The sequence below is a fragment of the Olea europaea genome, chromosome 17 (assembly GCF_002742605.1).
Source record: "Olea europaea var. sylvestris chromosome 17, O_europaea_v1, whole genome shotgun sequence".
In the NCBI taxonomy this organism is placed as follows: Eukaryota; Viridiplantae; Streptophyta; class Magnoliopsida; order Lamiales; family Oleaceae; genus Olea; species Olea europaea.
Window position 1 is genome coordinate 12,298,502 of NC_036253.1, and position 17,953 is coordinate 12,316,454.

General features: G+C 35.8%; 2 protein-coding genes across 4 annotated transcripts; one reads left to right on the plus strand and one right to left on the minus strand.

The window, feature by feature from the left end:
- The first annotated feature begins 4,186 nt into the window (after nt 1-4,186).
- LOC111366353 (tobamovirus multiplication protein 1-like) lies at nt 4,187-12,416 on the plus strand. 3 transcript variants are annotated; one of them, XM_022987106.1, is made up of 12 exons: nt 4,187-4,241; nt 4,395-4,565; nt 5,537-5,627; nt 5,706-5,758; nt 6,718-6,810; nt 6,993-7,064; nt 8,487-8,559; nt 8,723-8,768; nt 8,908-8,971; nt 10,172-10,225; nt 11,611-11,688; nt 11,764-12,416. In XM_022987106.1, exons 2-12 carry the CDS (start codon nt 4,410-4,412, stop codon nt 11,854-11,856), a joined length of 873 nt encoding a protein of 290 aa, XP_022842874.1. In that variant the 5' UTR covers nt 4,187-4,241; nt 4,395-4,409; the 3' UTR covers nt 11,857-12,416. The 3 variants fall into 3 exon arrangements, with proteins under 3 accessions (XP_022842874.1, XP_022842876.1, XP_022842877.1); XM_022987108.1 differs by having other exon boundaries at nt 4,192-4,241; nt 4,380-4,565; XM_022987109.1 differs by having other exon boundaries at nt 4,193-4,248.
- Nucleotides 12,417-14,842: 2,426 nt separating this feature from the next.
- On the minus strand, nt 14,843-17,264 carry LOC111366354 (zinc finger MYND domain-containing protein 15). Its single transcript, XM_022987110.1, has one exon. The coding sequence runs from the start codon at nt 16,990-16,992 to the stop codon at nt 15,070-15,072; it is 1,923 nt and encodes a 640-aa protein (XP_022842878.1). The 5' UTR covers nt 16,993-17,264; the 3' UTR covers nt 14,843-15,069.
- Between the last annotated feature and the right edge of the window lie 689 nt (nt 17,265-17,953).

Here is a 17,953-nt window from a genome sequence, read left to right on the forward strand (position 1 = left end):
GGAGTCAGTGAGTGATGGGTCCCCAATCTGTCGAACACACTTGCAGTCCTTCTCGCCTCGGGTTCCTTGCTTTTGGCCTCGTCGGTTTGACTTCTTGATGATTCTCCTATTAAAAAGTGGAGAGTCCTCCTGGTGGGGGGGACGCCTTGCCTTTGTCCTTACAGGAGATTCCACCTCGGTATCTGATGGGGACGAATGGGTTTGGCTCCTTTCCAATCGTCCCACTGCATTTGTCAATTTTTCCAAGGCTTCCCTCATTGCGGTCATTTGAGGGTTCTGCCGTTGTGGAGAACTCAGTGGTATATTCGTTTCATGAGGGTAGGTGTGAGATGGATTTCTGAAACTTGAGCTATGACTAATGACTCTTGAAAGTTTGTGGAGCGAATGGGACTATTTTTCACAATTAGGACTCTTCTTCTAGCGCCAAACTGTTGACGTCAAAATTAGCAAGGATAATTTTGAACCAATTTTATGAAAAAGGGCGATTTATGCTTGAAAAAGACCACAAAAAATGTCTTTAAGTGTGATTTGCCATAAGTCGTTATATGAATTCACTTGCCTTTTACAAGAATCCTATTCAACTATTTATACATAGTTTCAGCCGAAATTATATCAAATCAGCAACAGTGCCGAGCTCGAAACTCGGGTTGCTAAATTCTCTTATGATTGGTCGATGAGGTCGATGGTCATGTGTCAATGTATTACCCAGGTAATGATGACCTGTAAGGGGCTGGAGTTCGAGGACTTGGCATTGGTTGTTCCGGGCGGCGATGATGTCACCTGTGGCAAGTGTATCTGATTGATAGGATGATGTGACAAGGGGTAATCATGATATTTTTCTGAGATAACGGCGGGTTTGTCCGACCTGGGAGTATAGGCCGAACTTACATTTAACTGAGGTGGGGTTAGCGAATTGTTTTTATTAGGTCGGAGTTCGGATGTCAACACGGTTAAAGTTGATTTTTAGTCAACTGATGGAATTGTGGATGGAAACTGTCCAAAAGGGCTTCATCTACAACGTTTGGAAAGGTTTTAAGCGACAGTTATAACAAAACAAAAGTTTGAGGAAAGTTTGCTAATATTTCGAAAGTTTGGAGCTTTTGCTGTAATTAATATTTTCATATGTCCACTTTATATATGGATTAAACTAATATAAACCACTTTTCTATTAATAACATGTCATCTTCTTCAAATGAAATTTATACGTGCAATTTAACATTGTGGCTTGGCTAAGTTAAGAAGGAAATAAAAGTCAACATTATTTTTATTACCTAAAATTTTATTGTGTTATTTTCTTCGAAAGTATTAATTAGCTTTTTATAAAAGTAATTTTAATTGGTCGATCTTAAAATAAGCAAACGTTTGTAAGATCATGACTACTTTTAAGAAGTAAACTTTCATAGTACTTAAAATAAACAAATCAAACAAGTTAGAAAAAGTTATTGAAGAATTACTTGTAATACTCAAAACATATTTTACAAACAAGTTACTTATAAATTTAAGAGTCGTGCTATTGTTATGAGGGCCGTGACAAGTATCTATGAAAGACGCCAATTTGGCACCCCCTCCAATAGGGGGCGCCTATTGGCCTGTCACGGCCCCTATTTGAGTATCAAAACCCTAAATTTTATGCTCTAAACCCTCCTCTCCGATCATGTCTCATTGTTTTTATGTTTCATAGATTTTTACTTTATTAATTTAATAAATGTTAAAGAGGAGTCCCTCTAATAAATGTTTCCTTATTTCGAAGCTCTCATCACAAAATAAACTCTTGTTTGAGCCTTATTTTTTTACATTATTTTTTTTATAGTACTCATTTTCAATCATACATTCTTAATTAAAATAATATTACACACAAATCAAAGAATTTTTCTTATTTTTAACCACACATTCTCCATCAGTCACTATTCCATAATACATTACTTCAAATTAATGGGGCTCAAACGGAACCTAAATTACCAAAGCAAAAATTGCAAATTGCTTAATGATGGTTTGAAAATTTTTGGTATATTCATCTTCTGATTTTTGTATTACAATGGGCTTAGCATATTAACAAGAAAATTAATAGCATAATAGAAAGAGGAAATTAAACAAAAGCAGGGATTTAAAGAATACAATTCAAAATTCAGGTGCAAACTTTCATTATTCATAAATCAAGTATCAATAAATATAAATCTTAAATCAATTTTCCTTTCACCCAAACCCTAACTCTCCATTATTTTCTCTCTCTAAAACTGGTCCTTCTTCTCTCCCCTCTCACTGTAAAATCTGAGACAAAATTCGACGATGAAGAAATTGCTTTGGCCGATGTTGCTGGAATCGAAGGCTGTTGAGAGTTCGTTGCAGCGTCGTCGATGTCGGTGGAATTGGAGGCTGATGGTGGCGGTGCTAACATATGAGAGTTTGTTGCTGTAATCGAAGGCTGATGGCGGCGGTGGCGTGGTGTGCATGGTTGTGTCGCAGATCGCGACGTGAGGCTGCGATCGTGGTTGGGTGTGCATGGGTGTCATGGTTGTGCCTCAGATCGCGACGGTGATGGCGTGGTTGCGGTTGTGTGTGCGTGGTGTGTGTGTGCACGCGCGCGCGCTTGGATGTTCGCGATGGTGATGGCGTGCTGTTGCCAATGTGCGTCGGTAGTGTTTCTCCATGGGCATTGCAGATCTGGTTGGGTGCGGTGGGTGGTTGGTGGTGGTGGTGGTGGTGGTGATAGTTATAGTAGTGACGTGGGTGGTTGTTGGTACAGGATGTTGGAGGTAATGTTGGTGACGGTTGACGATGGGGATGGTGGTGTTGTTGTGGTGTTTGGGACGGTCACAGGGCGAGGATGGTTGCAAGTGGCGGTGGCGGATTTGTGGGTGGTGGTGCGTGGTGTCACAACGGGGCAGCGTGGGATAAACTGTGACCATAAAATTTGTGACTATTCAACTGTGACCTTAAAATTCGATAATATATGATTAAAAAATAATTTGTGACCAATAAATTTGTAAATATGTAATCGATAGATAAATTGTGACCTATAATTTTTTTTTATCTGTGACCAACGAAACAATCTGTAACCTGTAGAATTTTTTATTTGTGACCTCGACATAATATGTGACCAATAAAATCATCTGTGACTTATAATTGTGTAATTGTGATCTTATTGTATTTAAATAATAAATATATTTAATTAATTAGTCAATACCTGAGTTTTGCATTTTTAAACTTGACACCTGAAAATTGAATTGTGTCATACTTGACACCTGATTTTTGAACTTTTCCCTAATAGAAATGTCTTCCTTGTCATTAATATAAACACTCACTACAATTATGGGCTATCGAAAAATCAACTATTGCATGTTCGAAGCATTTGAACGTTCTTAATTGGTTAGTTACAAATAGCTCAAAGGAATATCTGAAACTTATATCAAAGTATTGACGATAGTATTTAAATCTCGCAAAATAGAATGTGATATAACTAAATAAAAACAAAGACAAAAAAATTTAAAATAAAAATAAAAATAAAAATGTAACTCACTCTTAACAGTATATGCTGAATTATTTAATTACTTTAGAGCCAATTGCCAAACATGCTCTAGTTTCCTACAAAAGCATTGCTGATCCTCATTTTTTGATAAATTCATTTTTTACTACATAGTTTTATAATAAAATAATCAAAGCTGCTACATGCATTCATTTTGTACATTAGTTTTGACATTTTTTGATGCATAAAAAACATGAATGTCAAATTAGTTGTACAAAAGTAACGTACAATTAGTTTAATTCTAAAATAATTTAATGCGTGAATTCATAATCGTTGTTTAATTTTTAATCACAAATTATAAAAAAAAAAAAAAAAACCTTTTTACAAAAATTATTTTGAAAAAATCTGAGTTGAAATATTGCCAGCACCTCTTGGCTGTGTGGGTCCCCGCCGGAGCTTAACTAGTCTAATTAATTAGTAAAGTAGAAGTTTAATTATTTACTGTTAATTAAAATTCTTATCCACGACAGATTAATTAATGTGTTAAATTGGTGGGGATTAAAATTAGACATTTAATGAATTTTAATTGAAATTTTTGAAATGTACGAATCATATGATTAATATTGAATATTTGATTTTTATTTAAATTAAAAATTAATTTAAATCAATATCAAATATGACTAAATAACAACGTTATACTTATTCATGATAATTAACGGCGCAGAACAATAAAGAAAGGTCTCGTGGAAGGGGAAACTCAGCTGCGTTAAACCTTCTGGTACCTTGTAGGGTCGTGAAGATAGAATGCTGTTTTTGTATTTTACTAATAATTTTATCGCTTTCTTCTCTCAAGATTTGATGTAGAGGCCCACGCGCCTCCTTGTTTCGTAGTGGTGTGATTCGATAAAATTCACAGTTTTTGACTTGGCAGGAGATCTGAGCTGAAATGACGAGAATGCTACTGACCTTGCCGGAGATTGACTTCGGTGTCGGAGAACTGGCGGCGAACTGGTGGGATGAGATCAATGAGTCGGTCAAATGGCAGGACGGAATATTTTTCAGTCTCTGCGGGGCATACGCTCTCGTTTCTGCAGTTGCCCTCGTTAGTCACTCAATTGACTATTTCACCGCAATCAAATATATACATATGTTGTTTTAGGTGTATGCAAATTCATTATTGATACTGTACGTGTTGTACCTTTAAAATGTTATTTTCTTGATAAATCTATAATTTTCTGAAATTTCTATAGATGAAAAAATTGGAGATTGTTTCTTAGACGTGATTATCGAGTAGCGAGTTCAATAATTGTTATTGTTAGTGACATTTTTGGGCGACGGAGAACGTGGTGCATTGGAATTTGATTGAAAATTTTAACTTCTTGAATGCTTTTCGGATAGAATCATCGGAAAGGGAGTTGAGCTCTTACCTACCATTACTTGAGTTAATCTATAATATACAGCAGTTGGGTTACTTAGCACCATGAAGATTTATCTTCAACTAATGCAGTATAAGTTGAAATGAAAAGGATATATATATATATATATGTTTGGCAAAGCTTTTAAGTACTTATAAGCTAGTCAAACATCATTTTTAACGACACGTTCCATCGGATCCACAACTTTTATCTACTTTTTAACCACACATTCTTTGTGATCCACAGGCTTATAATCACTTACAAGCATGCACTTAATAGCAATATGAAATCGTTTGATTTTTGACGGCTTCCATTTAGTTAAGCAAAGAAGAAAAAGGAATGTGAAGAACCCTGATCCGGCTAATCATGATGAGTTATTATTTGTCATACATTTTGTCATGTCCAATAATCTTAATAATTGCAGAAGTATTTGCTTTATTATTTTAAGATATTTAGTTAGGTTCATACCCTCCATCAGTAAACTAGTCATAAAGATGAAGAAAACTTCAAACTTTGTTATTAATTCTTTTGCGATTTCGAATTTATTTTGCTTCAGCTTAAATCTTCTTCATATTTTATTTCAGTATCTTGGCGTTGTTCAGTTATGAGGACTATTACATATCAGCCTTTAAGCTCATTATGGCATTTATATGTGCAGATTCAACTAATAAGAATTGAAGTAAGGGTACCTGAGTATGGATGGACTACTCAAAAGGTTTTCCACCTCATGAACTTTATTGTGAATGGAGGTAAAAATCGAAGAATGACTTGGCTATCTTATACTTGTGTTCCTATTCATTAGTTAATTATACAGCTACTTATTTCAGTGCGTGCTGTGGTGCTTGGATTTCATAAACAAGTTTTTCTTTTGCACCCCAAGGTAAGTTTCTCCATGAAAACTTCTATGCTTGATGGTGGCCAGTCACCCTCTGCTCCTTTTATTTCCTCCGAACTGTTCTTTTTGATTGAAGCTTCTTAGTAGGTTAAAAAATTTGTATTTTACAACTTAAAATTTATGTGATAGTAATATCTGTCTCTCCTTCACCTTGATACTTAACTGAGATGCATTTTATAATTTTTCTGTTTACACTTGGTTTATTTTGTATGTAGTTTTTTTTGCCCTATCCTTGCTAGGGCCTTGTGTTCTAGATGTACAAGCATTTTTCATGAAACATGCATTTATTTGATGATACTATGACAAACTACATTTTTAAATATTATTTTGTTTCCTCTGGACTGTATTAGGGGTTTGATCAATCAAGCTCTGAAGTTCTTTGACGGTTATACCTTAAATTTTCGTATTGGCCCTACTCCCGGTTTCCATCGCATCTAGGTTTCTACTTAAAAGGAATTTCTCATAAAACTATAATGGTTTATGTAACGCAGGCTTATGATAACTAACAAAATATTTTCGCTTTCACTTAGAAGAATGGTAGATGAAATTCATGATATGTTTCTTGGTTATTACTGTTGGTAGTGACCCAAGATATATTTCCCTGTTTGGGGATTGCAGATCTGCGGAGGGAACTCATAACACTTAAAAATCACATTATCATTTATGTGAAAATCGTTTCATTAAAATTCAGATCACAAGCATATATATGCTAGCTGAATTTCTTTTCTATTTTTTTCCCGAACCAGCGTATGGGTTGCATGGGTGCACGCACAATCTGGATAACTGAATAATTATTGTGAGTTTGCACTATAGTTATTTGGCGATGAAGTGGGTTGCACGAATTTAAACTGTTTCCATGACAGATATTTGCATATTTATCATCACATGGCCACTTATCATGCTTAGTCATTCACTTGAAGAAACTCCACTCCATTTTGTATCAGGCACTAACTTTGATACTCTTGGATCTTCCTGGGCTACTGTTTTTCTCAACATATACACTTCTTGTTCTTTTTTGGGCAGAGATATATCACCAGGTAAGTAGAGAGTCATACTAAATTATCCACCAACTGAATGAGTGCTTGTGAATCCTTTGACACTGATTTATTTATTTATTTTTTTGTCCTGAAATAATATCTTGACAAAGTGAAGTATACTCACTTGTGAATGCAGTTAAGTAAATGAGGAATCTCTAACCCTTTATCCGGATTATTGGCAGGCTAGAAGTTTGCCGACTGATAAACTGAGGATTTTCTATATTTCTGTCAATGTTGCAATATACTTCATACAGGTGCATTGCACTTGTACTGCAACCTCACTTAGTAGTACTATTTGATTTGTTAACATTATATATATACACGCATATATATGCAATTTAGAGTTATATTTACTGTCAATGTTGTAAAAATTCACATAATCTATTCTGACCTGAATAGTTGTTACAAATGCCTTTATGATATAAATTCAACTCCCTGAATCTTGTGTCATGTTGCTTCTATACCTAAGATATATTGCATCATTTTTCTTCTTTCAACTATTCCACCTTTGTCCTGGGATATCAGTTGGTCAGAATTTAAACCTTCTCATCTATTTCCTCTTGTCAGTGAAGAAGAGGACTGCAAATAATCCTGGCAAAAAGTTTTAATATAGTTAGATTACTTGGTCCAGTAGGAGCGGTTTCAAGTTAAATTTCTTACACATCTTTTATGCTGGGGACAGAATACGAATATTATGATTTAAGATGCCAATCTTTCTTTCCCTTCCTTGCTTTAAGATGAAGGCTGTCTGGCTAAACGAAGTGCAATTCATTACTCTTCGTGTACTGGTGAGCGTGACAAAATTCCCTCACGAAATAGCTATAACTAAGAAAATTGTCATATGCTGGATGTCTTGGGGGGTAGATACTCACGTCTGCTGAAGGACTATAAGTTTGTTAAGTCATGTTTCAGTTGGAGAAATGATGGGCATGTGCTCGGGGAGAATTCTAAGTGGAAAGGCCGAAAGGTTAGACTAGATGTCTGGTTCAGCGAGAATTGAGAACTGTAGAAAAATGGAAAAAAAGAGATGAAGGGAACCTAGCAATTGTAAAGGCATCTTCTGCATCACATCCAGGAGAGGATGCATCATGCATCTATGGACAAATCTGAAATCTTATGTCATTCCATCATAAACGATTTAATGAAATCATATCTGTAGAAGACAAACTTTAGTGACCAAGTGTTGTGGTGTCTCACAATATTCAAGATCTCTATTCACCTGAGATTGGACCTCTATCCGATTTTACATAACACATGATACAAGTTAATGACAGCCTGATACTGCAGCATCTATTCAAAACTTTCTACTGTCCTAATCATGGAATACGATAACAAATTTAACCAGCTCTCTCTTACTTACTAATAGACAACAAATCAACAATGTTGTACATCTTACTAGTAGATAAATGAAATCATGAGGACTTGAAGATACTTGAAAAAAAGACACAAAAGACTGGACAAGTGACCAAAAAATTAGATAAATGAAATCACAAGAAGGACTTACGATACTTGAAAAAGACACAAGGACTGGACAAGTGACCAGATAATTCCCAAACTAGCTTCTTTAATTTTATTTTATTCTACTATGTCCTGCATCAGTTGTCATATCTGTCACGTGGAAATTAAAATTTTGCTTTTGATAAATGATCCTATAAGTAAAGAGGTATTGAAATCAGGTCTGTATCTGGGTGTACACGTGGATAGATGACAGCAGTGCCGTGGAATTCATTGGAAAGATTTTTATGGCAGGTTGATATCATCCTAGTAATTTCTATTTTCTACTTTTTAAATTCATTCTTGCTTTTCTTTTTCTTTTTCTTTTTAATTTTTTCTTTTATTTATTTATTTATTTTTGCCGGAATCATTTATGTGCAAAATATATATGGTTTCTCATCTCTTTTGATCTCTGCAGTGGTATCATTTGTCGCAGCATTAGGTTTCTTGCTGTATGGAGGAAGGTGAGTATTTGAAAACTTTCAAATCACTGCTGTTATGGTCCATAGCAAATTAATCCTTCCCAATTTATTTGTTGAGGTTTTGAATTCGAATTTTCTGTTACTTCATCAGTTGTCAATTTCGTCTCTTTTCTTATTCCAGGTTATTTTTCATGCTGAGACGCTTTCCCATCGAGTCCAAAGGGAGGAGAAAGAAACTTCATGAGGTTATGCCTTCTAATTTTATTTGACATCAGAAAGAGTTGCATACTCTTTATACTATGAGCATGTTTGGCAAAACTTTTACTAGATTATAAAATGTGCTATGAAATTGTGGATAATGAGTGGGTATAAGTTGCGAGTTCCAAGGAAAGTGGGGATAAAAATAGATCTTGGCTAACTTGTAAGCAAATTTAAGCTTTGCCAAACATGTGCTCTGTTGCATTATTTTTGTTTCATTAAAAAGCATGTTGGGAGTTAGTATAATCATTTCAAATAGATAGATGGTGGGTAAGTGGGTAGTATTTGTGGGTCCAACAGTATGTTTGGATACAAAGATGTTTGATCAATTATAAACAAACTATAAACAGCTGCCAAACATATGCTTTGTTTACTTTTTGATAAGTCAATAAATTATTGATAAGAAAAATGCATTACACAATATCCAAACGATATATAAAGTTTCTCTGACAAAACCATCCAGATTGTCTTATGGCCTCTCTGGCTGTGGACCAAACAACGTTCACCTAATAATAATTTATCGCTCAATGTGTATGCATTGATAGTGTGTTGCATAATTACAAGTCTACATCACTGGAAAATCAGTCAATATTGATACCTCTTAAAATTCATTCAGATGATTTGACTCGCTTAATTTCAGCATATTTGATTAGCAGGTCTCTTCAACGACACAATCACAAATTTCTATACCCTAAAAGACTTGGGATTGAAATTTTTATCGTTATGTAAAATGATAGAAGTAATACCACACCACACATGCATCACATTTAATTAGCTTACGTTTCAAATCAAATAGAAAACAGTTTTTTATTTGCCTGTTTAGCGTTGGTCACTAGGTCTCAATGGGAAAATTTTTCCCTACATATCGACTCTGATTAGCTTGTCAATCAGAAGATAATACATGGCAAACTAAAACACTTACAATACTGGTCCAGATACACAATTTGCATATCTATTTAGGATACTACTATTTTTTCCAAATCTGGTGATGGCTGTTGGGAGGTAATATTGTCTATCAGCTGATGTTGCTATTCTCCAGTTGTTTATTAGCTTAGTAATTATTTAAAGTAGCCTCATGATATTAATCCACATGCTTTTCATTTGTGTAACTTGTTCTCACTTTCAATGTCTATCCTTCTCATTCTTTCTAGTGCTCAATGAGAAATGATTGGATTTTGTTTTTGCAGGTTGGATTTGTGACGGCTATATGCTTCACTTGTTTTCTTATAAGATGCTTTGTGGTATGTGGTTTGAAATGCCTCTCACTTGGTTATTTGACGTAGTAGAAGTGCTTGCTCTGTTGAAAGAATCTGATTTTTCTTGTCTTTATGGATGCTCGCATTGGTCTCACTAACAAACTCAGTGTTTCTGCATGTGAAGAAGAGCCCGCTAACAGATATTCTTTCTGAAACCAAAGTTTGCAAAAATAGCACTCATGACTTGGTGGTGGTTTAATTGTTGTGTTTTTTTTATCTTCCAGGGTGAGTAGTCCAATAAGTTAAAAGAGTGCCCAATGAAAATCTCTCTCGGAAATCTTTAAAATATTCTGGCAACAGTACTTGTTTCAGACTTTCAGGCATACTTAACTTCCCATCATTTCTTTAATTATCCGTGGGAAGCATCCCACAGTTTTTGCTTATTATTGATTTATCCCCATATAACACGCATTGTTCTGTCGCTATTTCCGAGTGTCCTAATTATTTATTGACTGCACATAGAATTAACATGTGTCAAATTTTAATAACAAACATTTTTATTTTTATTTTTGGGTGGAGATTGTCCATTATCTACTTGTACATCTAGGGTTCAATTTGTATCATGGCTACTATAGAACTTGAACAATTTTGGCAATGAAAAAAATTGATTCATAGGGAGAAAACGAGGCAAATTTTGATTAAGAAATTTATTAGAAAAATTAAGAACAAAACAAATAGCACACATCCAGAAGCCATATTGAGTGCTTTCTGGCATGTTTTTTTCTCACTTTTGACTGCCTGGAGCTTCTTAGGATTTTGGCACTAGGCAGAGTTCAGTATACCAAGCTAAATAGAACTATGCATGAGATGACGTTTATTATTTATTGAATTTATTGGAGTACAGCGTAAATGTTGCTTTGTGAGGTGTAGGACGTGGGAGTTTAGTGTATATTTTCTTAATTACAAGGGAATTGCGAGGGAAAGGATTTGTAGGCCAATATGTACCGATTTCTTCACCTGACATAAGTCCGCAAACGTGGTTGCTGTCATTTTAAGTTCTTTACTCAGAATTCTCATGCATTAGTCTTGTGTGAATAAATTTCCCAGACATCTACAGACGTGGAAAAGCATAAAGCAATCCTAAGTTGGAAAATTGGATTTACTTTTTAGAATTCTGGGGCATATCTTAGCCTGTGCTTGGCTCATTTTTATAAACATTTAAACTACTTTTTATCCACACATTTTGTGGGATCCACAAGTATTGTCCCATTTATCCACAACTCATTTTTGTCAATTTATAACCAAAACTGTTTATAAACTTTTTCCAAACATGCTTTTAGTTTCCTGTGTGATATACTTCTCTTTGTACTACATTCTTAGATGCACTCTTTATTGATTTTATGAAGCCTATATTTTGCAACATTCTGCAGGTTGGGCTATCTGCTTTCGACGCAGATGCATCTCTTGAAGTATTGGACCATCCAATTTTGAATCTCATCTATTACATGGTAAACTGCTTTTATCAAGTTTGCCAACCTTTTCTTCCCTAGTTTTGTGTTCACACACAGCTTATGCAAAAACAGCTGGTCGAGATTCTTCCTTCAGCACTTGTGTTGTTCATACTGCGCAAGCTACCTCCCAAAAGAGTATCAGCTCAATACCATCCCATCCGCTAGCCATGGATCGTTTTTGTTGGCAGTGGTATTGAGTTGGGTTCCCAAGGTTCCAGTTTAGAGATTAGTGACCTTGAAGCGATTGAAGTGGAGCCTGGAATCCAGATGTCTTATTTTTCTGGAGTGGCTTGTCCTCAGAAGTTCTTTTTACCTGTATGTATATGGAGCTCAAGCTGAGAGAGATTCAGTTCTTGTTTTGATTTTGTGGGTTGGAAAAAGTTCACAATTTGCCAGCATTTTATGGAAGTTAGCACGTGATGAAATTATTCATCATTGTAATGTGGAGATTTTGTTAGATTGGAACTTTTTGAGTACTTGGTCGTTTATAAATAATATCCACCACCTGCAAGGTGATTAGGTGGGTTGAAGTACAACCCATTTGTTGTAAAGCTTTACAGTGCTTGGGGCCTCGGGAAATGGTTACATCAGCTCAAGTGAAATTGTATAGATTCCTATCAATCCCAAGCCTGGGTCACATCCAGGATCACTGTAATTTTGCATTCCACTAGGGAATTGTAAGCTATAATTTGGCATGGCCAGATGGTGTGATGGCGGTATGTCCACATATCTGATCAATTCTGCCGAATATCAATCTCACTCCAACGTCCGCCTTATGCAGAACTAACGTTTTTTAGGACTCTTAAACAAGATAAGGCATTCAAGTAACTCAATACTGTTAGGATTGCACTGCTTGTCTCTATGATACACTTTTAACATTACTTTTACTTCGTAGCCTCACTCGCATATTTTCCTTCTTGCTAACTTAAAACATCGGAGGAGAGACGAAAACGGACCTCGACGCTTTTGTTTCAGGTTCGAGAGATCTTGTTCGTGCTCATTTGTCAAGTTCGAGTATTTAAAAATGCAAATTTTTGGTAGCATCACCTTTCAATTGTTAACTAAAAGAACTAATGATGCCAACATTTCACGGATGTCACTCCATGCTAAAATATGTATTCCCAAAGCCTTGAATAACTAGTCTCAAGATAGTACTAACGTTAATGCAAATTTTAGGTCCAGCCAAGCAGTAGCTACTACAAGTAGGCTTGGACATGGTTCGATTCGGTTCGGTTCGGTTGGGCTCCCGTTAAACTTGAAATTTTCGAATATTTAGTAAACGAAATCGTTGGGTCCAAATTTAATTATGGAACTGTTCGGATTTCGGTTCGGTTAGGTTGGATTCTCACGTTCTGTATTATAATTAAATTTTTAGTATTTATAAAGTTACATTAATTCAACTAATGATATGTTCAATCTTAGTTCTTACAAAATAACGTAGTTCAATCTTATATATTTTTTGCGTCTTTATTTGTTGAATTCTTCATAGATTTGATTGTTAAAATCACAGGAACATGAAGATAGCGAGCTCAAAATAATTAAGATAGGCGTTTTGATGTTTTAATTTGATTTATCCAAAGCTGTAGAAACGGCACTACGATAAAGTAACAGATTTGAATAAAATTTAAGTCAACTTGATTAAGTTAGTTTTGAATTGAAAATTAAAAATAGGCAAATCATATTTTTTTAGTTTGAATTAAATTAACTAGTTAACAAATTTATTTAAAAATAATAATAATTTGGTTTATTTAAAATAAATTAATTAAAAAATTAGGGAGATTCGATTTTTCGATTCTTGATCTAGAATCGAATCAAACTTGTCAGTTCTCAATTTAAATACACGTTCGTGTATTTAACTTAAGAAGAATTGCTCGGTTTGATACAGTGCAATTGGTTCGATTCGAAAATTTTGTCCAACTCTAACTAAGAATACATAGAACCCGAAAAGAACCTGAGGCAAAAGGATAAAGCCCAGAGCCATGCATACGTTCAGTAGTACAAAAAAATCAACACTGGAGCCTCTCGGGGCATAGTCCAGTGGTGCAAAGGATAGGAGTGGAGTTATCTTACGCCATGCTGACAGCCGTAGTGTGGGGGTTCGATTCCTGAGACTTGGAATTGGATTTTTTGTAGGCACAATGTACATGCAGCTCTTGTTTCCTGGCCTGCAGGAGCACATCCCACGATTTACCTCCCTCACAAAGTTCTAGGGACGGGACGGTAGAGACCCTCAAGATTGGGGTTCAACATTAAAAAAAAAAAAAAATCAATACTGAAAAGTATTTGAAAACTGTAGTCTCTCTCTCTCTATTACACGTCATGTCTGATGCATGTAATAGATCTCTTAATCTCTCTATTACACGTCACGTCTGATGCACGTAATAGATCTCTTAATTTGGTTTCAACATTTTGCCGTGTTCTATTTTTCTTTTTCATTTTTTTGGGTTGCGCGAGGGGGTGGAGGTTGGGGGTTGAAACCAATGCTGCCAAATAGAAGTGCACTCTGCACTCCCACAATCTTGGACAATCACAGGATGTTAAAGCGTGTAAAAAATAGAATTAATTTTTAAAAAAAGAAAAGAAAAAAAGACGAGAAGAGTCTATTATGGGTTGGGGCCAGATTACCTTATTTATCCAATTGGGATTTCAAACAAAATTTCAACTTGTTTTACTTCCTTAATCATATTCCTTGCTATTCAGTCCAACATAACATGACACCATGTGTCATCAATATTGCATTCTGTTAGCAACATTGACATCATCTTCCCCGTAACTTTATTTGGTTTCGTTTCGATGCAGTTATACTCAGAGCTCGTTGGCAAAAAAGCAGGCAGAAAGAAGATTAAGAGAGGCTGCTAAGCTCCTGGAGCTGATGATTGATTTGATGGCGCTCTTGCATATGCTCGTCGATGCGTATTCAATGGAATTTCATTTTACGGTGCCTGAGCGTGTTTGGCAATGCGCTACTGCACGTGCAATGAAGGGATTTTTCTTAAGTGGGTCTGGCAACATCTATTTGCTCCTGGTTCATACGTATGTTCAGCATAATTATAGCATGTTTGGATTAGCTTAACTTATAAGTAGATAAAGAGGAGGATTAACTTAAATCGTAAGTTAAGCCAATCCAAAAATGCACTTAATAACAAGAACGGAAAGTAAAAATTAAACTGCTTAAGAACTGGTTACCTACAATTCAACAGTTTGATATTTCATAACAATACTTGGAAAATAAGAATTGATTATGACCGAAGACCAGTGTAAGATACAAAATACAGATATCTATTAAGTATATTGATACCAATCCAGTGCCGTTGTCTGAAAACCAGAAAGTGGGAAATACAACAAGAAACTTCTGCTTGATCCCTGCAAACTTGTAGATTACGTATTTACTCCAAACACGAAACCATTGCTGTATGACGGAAGATTGTTGAAAGGCCCATAATTCCTCACCGGAGAACGGAAAGGATTTGGTGTCACCGGATAGCTAATATAAAGCCCAGCAGCGAAAAGCCCTTGCTTTGCGTTAGAGCATGAGAGTTCAGACTCTTCCGTGAAAAAAGCTGGAGTATTCATAGACTTTATCAAGTCAAGGGCTCCACCCCAACTTGAATAGGTCTCTAATCCACTATTTAAAGCCACAATTAGATGGGGAGTAGGAAGGTAGGTGGCCACCTCCTGATAAACACCTTGTATTAGGTTTACCCTCACTCGGCTACTTATTCCGGAAGTTGTCCCGGACAAATTTGTTGGGACACCAGGTCCTACCATAGCTATCTGTATATTGCCAACACCATTGAGTAAATGACCGATTTCAGCAAATGCTGGAATCCAATCCAGTTCCCCTTCGGGTCCAAGGTAATGAAGGATCACCTCTTTGCCTTTGAGTAAAAGATTTTTAGAACTGATGTTAAGTGCGGTCAGTATATGATATAATGTCAGGGGGTGAGAAAGAATGTCAGCCACAGGGCTTGAGAGTGGCAGCGAGCGAAGGCTATAGTACTCAAACCAACCAGAAAGAATTATTGGGCTCAACAGTCCATCCCTTAGATTATTGTCGAAAGGTGAATCATGAGGATATTCGCCATCATCTAGGCTACCCCATGAATCCCAAAGTCCATCTTTAACAGGAAGTAGGCCAAATGGACAGTGAGAATAACAATGGCATTTCCTTCTCCACATGCCCTTTCGGTGTATTCCCAGTGATTCGAGCCATTTGCAGGGTTGTTCGACTGAACAATCAAACGTGAAGATCTTCATTGCCAACTCCTCTTCCCTTTCCATCATTGCCTTGTAAAGTCCACACGTGTCCTCGTGTGCTACAATCCAGTGCTGCTGCTGGCAGAGAGAAGTGCAGTAAATTACTGCACGACAACGTCCACAACAAAGTGATTGCTCCTCTTCAATCTCTTTTTCGCACATTGAGCATTGCCTCAAGCTAATCATTGAATTTACTTCGACTTCATAAAATGTCTCCTCTCTTGGCGATTCTGAATACTTCGTAGGAGTCGAGCTTCTTGAACTATACTTATCCTCAAATCCTCTTGAACTATTCTTTTCCTCATACCCATGGCCGGGAGGGTGTGAGATAGTAACTGCAACAAGATCGTTCCCTCTGGCCATTTCTGCAGGCCATTGAACATCAACTGTTTCAATAAATGGCTGAAAACTTATCAATCTAGACCACTTTGGACCTGTTTCAAAATCTTGTCGAAGCAGGGGGTGCAGTAACAAAATCGCCTTCATAAAGGCGTAAACAAATCTAAGCTCTTCAAGCGTTGGATTTCTAAACTGAATCTCACCAGATTCAGTACATCGAGCCACATCAATAACCGGAAACCGATTTTCACCAGACACCTCTAAAGACAACGATTTGATCATTCTCTTGTTCGAAGGAAACATCACAGACTCCGCCTCGAAAGTCACTCTCAGAAGCTCTACATTCGGAACCCTAATCGTCTCCCTCGAGCCTGTCATTTTCTTTGCATCAATTTCAGACTTAAACATGTGAAACCCTAAATCTCCACCATCTCCCCCAATAAATTGAATGCATGGAAATGGCTGTTTTCTACCATACCAATCTGAATCCTTTCCTGCCTTAACACCAAAAAGATGGCCCGGGCGCAACCGCCTCCACGGATCAGTCCTATACAGGGCTGCCGCAGCTTTATATAGTGACTTAATGAAAGGTGGTGCAATGCCATCCACCTTCATAAGGCATGCTCCGGATCCAGGACCGAGTCCCGGGCCAGACCCGAATTGTTCTTGAAATCTAGAGAACAAATTCTTTAAATGCACATCCATATTGACTTACATATAAGATTTGCAGCACTCAAAGATATGACCCTTTCTTCCCTAATTTGCTTTCCAGTTTAAAAAAAAAAAAAAAAAAAAAAAAAAATCTTAAGTAAAACTAAAAAGCTGATGTTGAATTCTCAAGGCGTAATAGCAAGATGAAAAGAACAATTTACCAGTAAATTAAAAGGAAATGTTTGCGTGTGTTTATATGTTTGAGTTCATACCAATTCTACTGTCTGAAAGAAGGCAGCGGTCAAACTGAGTCCAGATCTACTGATAAGGATTGGCATATGTTTGCTTCACATCTTGTACTTATAAGTAATTTTATATATAATAGAAAAAGATTTTTTTTCTATTTTTTAAACAAAAAAGAATCTATATTTTTACGCAAGAAATTAATAAAATGCCTATTTAAATTATAAATATAATTAAAATGAATAAATTAATATTATTTGTAAATCTTCCGAAATGTACAAGTACTTATAAAATTATAAAGGGTAATTAGCACAAAACATCCCCACCTTTCGATATTTTTGTGAAAAACGTCCCTACCTTTTATTTTTTAACGGATTACACCCTCACCTTTACCTTTTTTTTTGCGCAAAACATCCTTCTGTCAACTCCCCGTTAAAATGCTCTGTTAAATCAAAGGGTATTTAGCACAAAAGGACTCTACCTTTCAATATTATTGTGCAAAATGTCCATACCTTTCATTTTTTTGGCATAATTAGCACAAAAAATTCCTATCATTCAATGTTATTGTGCAACTTCCCTACCTTTCATTTTTAACATTTTCACCCTTACCTTTCACATTTCATTGCGCAAAATGTCATTTTCATCCATTTTTTCAATAAAATGATGATTTTACCCTCATATTCAAATAAAACAAAAATAAAATAAAAGAAAAGAAAAATAATTAATTAATTACAATCATAGTTCTAAATCATTCAAAACATTACAGATAAAT

Coding starts and splice junctions, on each gene's coding strand:
- LOC111366353 (XM_022987106.1), top strand. CDS start 4,410: ATGACGAGAATGCTACTGACCTTGCCGGAGATTGACTTCGGTGTCGGA. Junction 8,560..8,722: donor TGGAAAGATTTTTATGGCAG/GTTGATATCATC, acceptor TGATCTCTGCAG/TGGTATCATTTGTCGCAGCA. Junction 10,226..11,610: donor TTCTTATAAGATGCTTTGTG/GTATGTGGTTTG, acceptor AACATTCTGCAG/GTTGGGCTATCTGCTTTCGA.
- LOC111366354 (XM_022987110.1), bottom strand. CDS start 16,992: ATGGATGTGCATTTAAAGAATTTGTTCTCTAGATTTCAAGAACAATTC.